General features: G+C 31.5%; 1 protein-coding gene across 1 annotated transcript; it reads right to left on the bottom strand.

Annotated features, from left to right (window-relative positions):
* Positions 1 to 7,749: 7,749 nt before the first annotated feature.
* Positions 7,750 to 8,046, bottom strand: LOC133779359 (precursor of CEP9). The gene has a single exon (XM_062219332.1). It carries the CDS (start codon positions 8,044 to 8,046, stop codon positions 7,750 to 7,752), a length of 297 nt encoding a protein of 98 aa, XP_062075316.1.
* Positions 8,047 to 11,298: the final 3,252 nt, after the last annotated feature.

Genomic DNA, 11,298 nt, shown 5'->3' on the forward strand with positions numbered 1-11,298 from the left:
CTCGATGATTTACTTAAAGGTCGTGATTGGAAAGTTGTAGAAGATGTGAATCATCGACAGATTTGGGACATTAAGGACAATTCTGATGAGGTTAATGATGTTATTGATGTTGTACATGAAACAAGTTCATCAAATTTTGTGTTGACTGTGGAACTCGGAGAGTTGATTATGCAATCTGATCAACCTGCTGCATATGTTGGAGCTGATGAAGATGGTGACGACGAAGCTGATATGTCAGAACATGAGGACGTTGCAGATGCAGAAGATGAATTGGTTGTTGAGCTTTGTGAAGATGAAAATGTATCTCCGATTACTGATGAAAATGATAGTGATTACCCTGTTTAGTTTTTTTTATTTGTGTAACAGAACTATGTATTTAAATATAATGAAGTTTTTTTTTTTGTAATTATAATATAAGATATTTGAGCTTTGTGAATATGAAAATGTATCTCCGATTACTGATGGAAATGATAGTGATTACTCTGTTTAGTTTTTTTTATTTGTGTAACAGAACTATCTATTTAAATATAATGAAGTTTTTTTTTGTAATTATAATATAAGATATTTGAGCTTTGTGAAGATGAAAATGTATATCCGATTATTGATGGAAATGATCGTGATTACTCTGTTTAGTTTTTTTTATTTGTGTAACAGAACTATATATTTAAATATAATAAAGTTTTTTTTTTTGTAATTATTATTATTATGAATTCAATGTGATATACTTATATTTTAATGCTAATTACTAACTAATAAATTTTAAACTGAAGTATAATGTCAGCTGATATAGTTACTTATCACGGCGGAGATGGTGGGGGTCAAGACTCGCTAGATCCTTTTAGGGTACCAACATCTTGCGAGTCAGGTTAAATATTGCATATCAAAATTATTTTTAGAAATTATATTGTTAGATAAATATAACATCAATACTAATACTGATTATTGTTAATAATTTTTGAAGCCCCGCCGACGAGAAGAAAAAGTCGTGGCCCTGCTAGTAATAATGTTCTTGAAGAACGAAGGAAAAAAGATGGGAAACCATTGGATCTAGAGCTTGATCCTGTGACCAACAAAGTGGTTGGGCAGGAGGATCAAGCTTTTATTCGCATGTTGGGCACTCTTGTTTCCATTTTGTGTTCGGGAAATTATTTGGATTTTGCTGATGTACCTCAACAGTTTAAGGATCAAGTGCTTGATCGTATGAGGGTAAAAAAATTACAAATCTTGTACTTTTCATTATTTAATTCCATTATTTACAAGTTATCTAATATTTTTTTTTTTAATGCAATATTACTATAATATAGACGGTCATCCGCAACGTGAGTCAGTTTTGGCAACTCTCAACAAGGAGATGGGAGAAAGATATCGCGAGAGAAAGAACTATAGACATAGACACTTCAAAAATCATTATGCTGGACCAGAAGATTTGGAGAATGTCCTATCTAAGCCACCTGACCAATGCACCAAGGAGGCTTGGCAGCTTATTTGTGAAATGTTCTTGAGCGAAAGATTTTTGGCTCGTTCCGCTAAAAATCAAGCAAACAGAAGACAAATAAAGTATGTAACAACACAATGCACAAAGTCGTTGGCAGCTAAGCGTCACCAATATGTAAGTGAAGATGTTAATTTAATTTTATAAAATAACACATTCTAAAACATTTTATTTACATTTGTATAGGAGAACCTGGATGCGCATGTTGTTGATACTTGGAAGGATGCTCATATGAGAAAATCGACAAAATCTTTTGTCAATGAGGCAGCTCAACAAGATTATGTAAGTGAATAGTATTGTTGTCTTGTTTCTAATGTTTATAATGTTTCTAATTTTTGTTTATAATGTTATCTTTATACAGGAAAAATGGCGGCAGAGGTTCAGAGGACACAACTTGAGAGGCAAAGTCAACAGCAGAGTGAGGCATCTCTAAATGTATCAGGCGTTAATTCGTCCCCGATCGATCAATACGAGATACTAAGTAAAGTACTCGGGGAGAGATCTGACTACCAAAGAGGAGTGGGTTATAGGGCGAAAGGGAAGGCAAAAAAGACATCCTCTAGCTCTACAGATCAGAGTCAGTCCCAAGCAAATACTGCTGCTTCGTCTAATGAAGATATGAGAGTTATGACTTTGATGATGAAGGCAATTCGTGAGACGTTTGAGACTTCGACAACTGTGCATCCCAGTAAACTGTATAACCCAATGTTTGATAGTTTTCTGCAGAAGCATTTGCCATCACATTCCGAAGGTGGTTCGTCTTCTCAGAGTAACACTGCCAATCCTGACCTTCATACATCGCCACAACAGCTGCAGTATCAGCCTCCTTCACAGTAGTATTAGCCTCCTTCACAGCAGCAGTTCCAGCCTCCTTCACAGTATCCGCCACAGCAGCTGTACCAGCCTCACCCAATGTATCCGCCACATGTGTCATCGCAACAACCTCCTCAGTATCAAAACCAATACACTTTTGGACCCTCTTCCCAGTCTCCTCCACTATATTTTAGTTTTAGCGATTTTCCAGGAGGATCGATGCAGCCTCCGCCACCTAATGTTAGATATTGGGAGGTTGGAGGCAGGTCGCAGCCACAGCCACAGCCTCGAGATCTGTTTGGAAACCTCACGCTCGGACGATCATCATAACCACCTTATATTCCTTCACCGCCACCGTCACAGCCGTCGTCCTCACAGCCAGACCAAAATGTTGAAGATTAGGACAATTTCAATATTAATCTTAATGACTTTATTTAGTTACTAGTTTATATATTTGGACTGAATTAATACTTTATTTATTTTTAATGACAATAGTGATATTTACTAGGTTGATAAATATTAAAATTATTTATATTAATTTTAATGTTAGTTATGTTTAAATTAATTAAATGTTTATTTTTGTTAAATTATTTTTAAAAATAATTAAATTTAATAAATATTAATTTATTTAAATTTTAATTTAAAAAAATTATAAAAACAGTATTAGCGGCGGACCCTGCGGCTAATAATAATGCGTCTGTCATAGGTATTAGCGGCGGGCTCCGCCGCTAATAAATGATTATTAGCGGCGGGTATGTCAATCCGCCGCTAATAATCATTAATAGCGACAAATGTTTAGGTGTGGCGTATTAGCGGCGGAGTCCTGCCGCTAATACCTATTAGCGGCGGATTGGTACCTTATTAGCGGCGGAGTCCCCCGCCGCTAATGCTTGAAATTCTTGTAGTGTACCAACAAGATCGTTACTACATTCCCAATTGGAAATGCCGTTTTGTTTTGTTGGAATGGGCAAGGATCCATCAACAAAACCAAGTTTGCTTTTTGTACGAAGTTCCATTCTGACTGCCCGACTCCATGATCCATAATTGTCTCCGGTTAAAATTGGTGTAACATGGATAGTTGAATGACTATTTCAGTGATGAATAGCATATGGGTCTTGTTTGATTTGAGTGGATGATTGTGGAGATGATGATGTTGTGATAGTAGGGTTGGTAGTGTTGTTATCATACATTGTGAAGAAATAAGAGAAAAAATTATGCTACTGATACCATGTAAAGAAAAGATAAGGTCAAAATGTTTTTCTTTTATTAATCTTGATCAAACTATATATATATAGTTTACATCTGATAAATTTAAAAATTAAATATAAAAAAATAAATTTGTTTACTTCGTAATAATGTACAATTGAAAACTATAATTATTATTTGTTGAATAAAACAAAAAAATTCCAAGAATACAGCGAGTCGTTCAAAATATATATATATATATATATATATTAAGGAAAAGCTAGATATAAATTTCCAAGCTTGCTAGCTAATCATATAATTAAACCAATATTATCAAAGAATAGAGAATAATAGCATATAGCTATTTTAGTTTGCTATGTTTAGAAGGACACTTTGTCTAAATTAATATAGATGGTCCCTTTTAATTGAGTTTTATATATATATATATATATATATATATAGACCTTTGACTCTATTTTGTAGTACGTTCAAGGATGATTGAAAATGTCAGATTTGTCTCCATATCCTTTCTCTCATTTCTCTCTAAATATTCCTCTTCTAATTTCTCAAAGTTTGGTCAACCTAGTGATACAGAGGTCGTATATATCATTATCACATCGATACCACACAATCTTATGTTTCATAAATTAACTAGGTATCTCACAAAAATCTTTGAGGACCAAGATTTTGATCACAATTACTTAAGTCTACACACACACGCACACATAGATATATGTTAGGCTATATATCATTACGTACAATTAGAGAGTTTATAAATAAATTAACCAGGCATCTTTTAAAAGGGAATATATATATATATATAAATATGTGATTCTTATATGATTGCAGTTAAAATTTACTTCTCTTGAATTAATAATTATAAAGAATACATATTGTAAGTAACTATATAAGAACTCAACACTTGTCAAAGGAGACTAGAGTCTAGTCGCATAAAGGTATATTTACATGTTAAAGATTCCACCTCAAGTAGTAATCATAACCATAAATTAATTATTCCTTTTCGGCATTGTTTCTTTAATTGATTGTAAAAGGCTACGAATGAAAACCATTTGTAAGTTCTTTTCCTCTTTCTTATGACTTATTTCATTTGAGGATTGGGATATTATACTACCCCTTCTATAGATTTTGGCTTCGGAAGTATTTTGAGCGCAATTTTTTTTATGGTCGTTTATAATATTGTAGTTATTTAGAGTATCTTATAAATTTTAAAGAAATTCTGAATAATTTATATTGCCAAAAACAATGTTCAAATAAGCTAATTTCCACACGCATAAGAAAAACAGTCACCCGTGCAACAAACTATTTGCATCTTATTTTTCGGTGCTGTAAATTATTTGAAACTTTTTGAAAATTTGCAGGATATTCTAAATAACTATAATATACACCGCTATAAAAAAAATTGTGCCCAAAATATTTCCCGAGCCAAAAACTAGAGAAGGGATGCACAAGTGTGCCATTTTTTTGACGGTGCACCCAAGATTTTCTCCGGTGCACCACCACCCCCCCGCCCCCCCAAAAAAAAAGAGGCACAACGGTGCACCCCCTCTCCAATTTTTGGCTCGGAAAGTATTTTTGGAACAATTTTTGTATGGTCATGTATATTGTAGTTATTTTGAGCATCCTACAAATTTTCAGGAATTTCTGAATAATTTACAGTGTGGAAAAACAATGTTAAAAAAAGTCACTTTCCACGCGCATACAAAAAAACAGTCAGCGTGCAACAAACTATTTGAATCTTATTTTTCGGCACTTTAAATTATTCAGAATTTCTTGAAAATTTTCAAGGCGCTCTTATAACTACAATAAATACGACCATAAAAAATTGCACCGAAAATACTTCCCGAGTAAAAAACTAGATAAGAGGTGCACTGGTGTGCCCTACACCCCGAGATTTTCCCTATTATATATAAATATAGTCTACTAATATATCTTCTTGCTTTACTATTTTTATAGAGATGCACCGGTGTGCCCTGTTTTAGAGGGTGCACCAGAGAACTACCCATATAGTATAGGAAATATCTCGGGCACCCCCAAAAAGGGGCACACTGGGGCACCCCTCTCTAGTTTTTTGCTCGTAAAGTATTTTTAGCGCAATTTTTTTTTATGGACGTGTATTGTAGTTATTGAGAGCATCCTGCAAATTTTTAGAAAATTTCGAATAATTTATAGTGCTGAAAAACAAAGCTAAATAGTTTGTTGCGTGCATGACTATATTTTATGCGCGTGGAAAGTAATTTATTTGAACATTATTTTTTGCACTGTAAATTATTTAAAATTTCTTAAAAATTTGCAGGATGCTCTAAATAACTACAATATATACGGTCATAAAAATATTTTGCACTGAAAATATTTCCCGACCCAAAAACAAAAGAGAGAGTAGACCAATGTGCCCCTCTTTGAGGGGGGTACCAAAAACTAACATATAGTATATTATTAAAACAAAGAAGCTAAAATAAATAAATAAGTTTGAATAAGTAATGGTCCTTTCAATTCTTTATTCTTCCAAGTACACATGCATACATATATTGAGTGAGAAAGCGATTGATGGGATCGTCCTGCCTTCATTTTTATTTTATTCTCCAGTTTTTTTTTTTTCAAGAATTTTCCACTGTAAAAGTGTGCTAAAAAAAAGTTCAAACGTGTACTGTACATATATAGGTTATTAAGCTGTATAGGCAATATTCACAGATGGATTGTGATATATATGTTATTAAGAATAGAGAGGTACTGTTCTTTTTATTAAATAATTAAAGTTATGAGAATTCTCGTTTATTTACCTCTTAGTAAAGCTGTTAATCCCTGTTTTTTAATAACTAATTTTAAATATGGTTGGTCTTAGTTTTTTTCCCTATCTTTTTATTTGTAATCTCTTTAATTATGTACTGTTTTACTTAGATACTTATACTTACTCTAACTCCTAATATTTCATTCACTAGAATTTGAGAGTAATGATAATTTACACCAAAGTATTACACAAACTTACGGCAAGACTTTTTAACCTAGCGTGATCATCTTAAATTAATGTAATTAATTAGTTAGAAAAACTTATCACATAATTGTAATAATTTCGTATAAAATATGTGTGCATACTAATACTCATTCCGTATTCTATAATGTATAACATGGAACTAAATTATTAGGGAATCAATTAATAATTAGTAAAGATATTATATTGATCTGACAACATATCTAGCTAATATATATTTGTATATTCAAGAAAATCCTAGAGCTCCTTCTTTTAAATTTTCTTTTTTTTAGCATCAACATATTTACCTATAGCTGGCATAAAACTAATTAATCTAAACCCATTTTTAACATTTTCCCTTATAAAACTAAAAGAATAATACAATCAACAAACTAACAAAGTTCTGTGATGCTTCTGCGAAAACTAAGTTCATTTTATTAAAAGTAAAATATGTATAAATATGGGCGGATCTATACCTTATTATACATAGCATGTATGGTTAATAAATAATAACCCATTTATTTACACGTAACAAGGTATAATCGGTATAAAATTCAAATAGTAGAGTCCTCTCTAAAATTAAACTTAATTAATAACAAGCGGTTTATATATTATATAATTTTTTAAAAAATATATATATATTTCTATTGTGATCATGGAGTGAGACATAAATTATCATACATTAAAATTTTACAGTTTTCGTAATATTCCATTTTCGCAGCTTTTTAGCATTAATGTTCTTTCATATATTACATATATATTTCATGTCTTAATTTCTTAAACATTAACTTATAAAGAAATCAGAATATTTAAAGTGCACATTAATCGATATATACGTATCAAGGGGCCTCCAAATTCAAAACGAACATGTAAGTTATAATTCTTTTAACCCAAGTGTGTGATAATAAACGTGATCTGCCCAGAAAAATTATAGAGAATAGGAAATCACTTCATTGACTTTCGAAAATATAAATACACGTTACGAGTACAAGTACTACTGAATAGACAGTCATGCAACATGCATGGTATTTATTTTTATCATATATAAACATACACACATATATATATGTAACTATATATAGTATTTGAAAGCATGAACTTAAGAACACATGTAATAATAACATAATATAAGGTACTTATTATCAATTATGATGCATGCATGCATGAACCTAGCTGATATTTTCATGTAAAAGCCATCGATCAAAGAGAGAGAGAGAGAGACGACTGTACACGTACGCACGTACGTTACGTGTCGTCCAACTACATATGTTAATTAATTCAGGTGATGAGAATGGCCAGCACCAGGGCTGTGTCCGGGCTCAGTGGGGCGAAAATCATCTTTGTTTATCGAAACGAAACGTCGTTCGCCGTTTTGTCCGTTTGCAAAATTAGCAGAGGAAGTAGTCATTCCGTGCACAGGGCCCTTACCTGGGTTGGCTGGTCGAAAGGCGTTCCTGGTGGGTGAAGGCTGAGGAGGCCCAACATCTGAGGCCGTCGTGGAATGGAGATCTTGCTCCTCCTTGTGACCTCCACCATTGTCGTTTGATGGCATAACGTGGCCAACTTTCATTGTCGTTAGTCCTACTGCAACTGCTTTGTTCACGGGCCTTCCCTGTACGGACAGAATATTAAGTCCAAACATGAGTGCAACAACGATACAACACTTGCATAATATGAGTAGCTGGACACTTTCCATGACTCTTGAAAGTAAATATATATGAAATTTTAGCTTATGGAAATAATAAAAGACGAATTCAAGGAGAAAGAGTTTTAATAATAATGCTAGCTATAGCTTAAGATATGTATTATATAAGGAAGAAATTAATGCACTATAAGAATTTGATGGTTTTGATACTCGTATTTAGGTCGGTATTTATAAGCTAACCACAACATGCTCTGTTAGCACCACAGCCGCTAATTTATTTATGTATATAAAAGAAAATTTGTAATCATATGGAATTAATGCATGTGTTTTCAATTTGAACGGTTTTTAGGGGCTATATGAACTTATGTGAGGCCCCAATATACAGCTCTATATTAATATATATATTTTAGTAACGGGTTATTATGAAAATTCTAGCTAGTAGTGTAATAATTTATTTTTACATGCGCATATCCTATTTTTCTTAAAAGGAATATCTTCTCTCCTAGTAGTGAAGAATTCTTGATCACTAGCAGTAGCTAGAAATAGTAGAAGCTAGTTAAAATGACAATCCCAGACTGTATAATATCAATATTGGCCTTCGATGGTGCCCAAGTGTGATTATTTCTTTATACTTGTTTGAATATATATTGCCAATATATGACGCGGTAATCTAATTAATATGCTTTTTGACATATTGGGTTTTGAATAAGTTAAATATAAGTTACTGAAATATGTTATAATAATACTAAAATTAATCAAAAATGTCAGGCATACCCTACCACCCAATTGCTCTGCCAAGAGATATATAGGGTAGGGATTCTCTGTAGTCTCCACTTAGAAATGTATAGTATTAAATGTGGTGGCTTAAAGAGCTCATAATAATAAGTACTCCCTATTAATTATTTTCAAGTGAAAACATTTGTCTTTACTCTTGGTTATTCTATTTAACTTTAGTAATTTTTGTTTATATATTATATAGTATTTCGTCCTAATTTCATATTAATTAGTTGAATGCATGATTGCCTAGCAGCTAGCCGCAAGAAACTAAGGTATACCTACTAGCTATAATAAAGAGTCCCACCCATTCATAACCTCAAATTAATTAATTCTTTCTTTTCATCATTATTATTTGTGCTTCTAGATTTGATTCTAAAAGCGTTATTACTTGATATAAACCATTCTATTGTTTATGTATGAATTATCACTGGTGAAACCTTATTGGGAGTACAACCCATATTTTATAGCATTAGAGACAAAGATGTAAATAGTAAAAACTATATAATTAATATAGCATAATAAGAGAGATTACACTTAATTAATTTATTTTTTCAACTTAGCCAAAACTCTCTCCCATAAATTCATCAGAAGTAGTTGACCCTCCTGGTGATGATAATGATGGATGAACAAATACAATTGTGTCCTGAGACTTGGTGTATTTATTATTATGTTTTGACCTAGTAATACTCTAGAAGTAAGATGTTTATCGTTGACTTGTAAAGAAATTTAGAGTCTGATTTCAAAATGAATTACGACTATAAGATATATTCTCTGTATTCAAAATGAATGAGAGCAAGATCCATTATTGCTCTAAGTAGCTTGTCACTTTAATCACTGCGCTTTTCACGGTTGATAAATATATTCAATTACAACGGCTGAAATGTAGAAAATTTCTTTAAAAAGAAAATAAATAGGACAATTACAGTAGAAAATTTTATTATCACTCTCCATAAGAAAATTAATTAATTATATTAAATATTTTTAACCAGCTTCTCATTTTTTACGTGATTAATAAGTCAATCATGGATTCATGTTACATTCATTTTTGTCCCACAAAAACGATAAAGTATATAAATTAGTGCTCGTGCGCTTTGAAGAATGATTAGCACCTAAATAAGTGTAGTTCCACTAATTAATGATGATAAAGATGCTGTGGTTGGTCTTATTTGTCTAGCCGAAAATTTAAGAAAAAGATTCACTATATATATTAATTTAGTTGTATACCATTCTAAGATTTACCCTTGACCACTATTATTTTTTCTTAGTGGGATTTTAGCAGACTAATTAATTATATAGATCAATTGACCCTTCCTAAGACATGGGAAATTATCATATCATGTTCTTAATTTCTATTTTATAGGAAAAGAAATCAGAATCGATTTCTCGATATAGGAGCAAGCTATAGATGAACTATATAAATATATATATATAGTAAACATTAACAGCCGAGGGTGGCCTAGCTAGGGCCCTTCTTCTCTTTTTTTCTTTATGTTATTTTATCTACAAATTCCTTATATAAGTATTTTAATATCAATTGAAAGATATGCCGAAGATTTTTCTACTTTTATATATAAATAAATATAGGGGCGTCTGAAGTGCTCCCCTAAAAAAGGGAGAGTACTAGTACACTCCATCTTGTCTTTAGCATCTCGATTATAATTCCAAATTTTTTTATACGATTATGTAGTAATTTTTAAAAAATTTAAAATAATTTATAATGCTAAGAAATAGAGTTTAAACATTATGTTGCACACATATTTATGTTTTATAGGCGAGTGTATATAGAATGTCTGAATCATGATTTCAGTATTGCAACTTATTCATAATTTGTCCAAAATTAGTGTGATGTCTGCTATAACTATACTACAAAAAATCTTAGTTTTAGTCACAATAAATTTTGTGACTAAAAACATTAAATTTGTGACTAAAAAAAAATTATCATATTTATGTCATCACTAAAAAGTCTGTGGTTAAAAGTATTAGTCACAAAAATCATAATTTGTTGTTACCAAATGTATTTTTAGTCACAACAAACTTTATTACTAAAAATAATAGGTTGTGACTAAAACTACATTAGTGACAAGTTGTGATTAAATATAACTTTTTAATCACAAGTAATTTTTTGTTGTTACTAAAAGTGACATTTAGTCACAAAAAATATATGTTGTGACTAAAAAATTATCACTAAAAGTTACCGTTTTTTATAGTACTACAATGTACACAATCATATAAAAAAATTGGAACTATAACTATCAAAGTGCCAAAAACACGATCAATATAGCAGTGCGTACTCCCCTTTCAAGGAATAGTATTTGAGAATTTCCCATATATATTTATATTATCACTCAATTGGTTCCTCACCTTTAGATTTGAATACTATATACTAAGGGGCGAATAAAA

The sequence above is a fragment of the Humulus lupulus genome, chromosome 1, assembly GCF_963169125.1.
Source record: "Humulus lupulus chromosome 1, drHumLupu1.1, whole genome shotgun sequence".
NCBI lineage: Eukaryota > Viridiplantae > Streptophyta > Magnoliopsida > Rosales > Cannabaceae > Humulus > Humulus lupulus.

Excerpts from the sequence above, each read along its gene's own strand:
- LOC133779359 (XM_062219332.1), bottom strand. The coding sequence starts at position 8,046 with ATGAAAGTTGGCCACGTTATGCCATCAAACGACAATGGTGGAGGTCAC.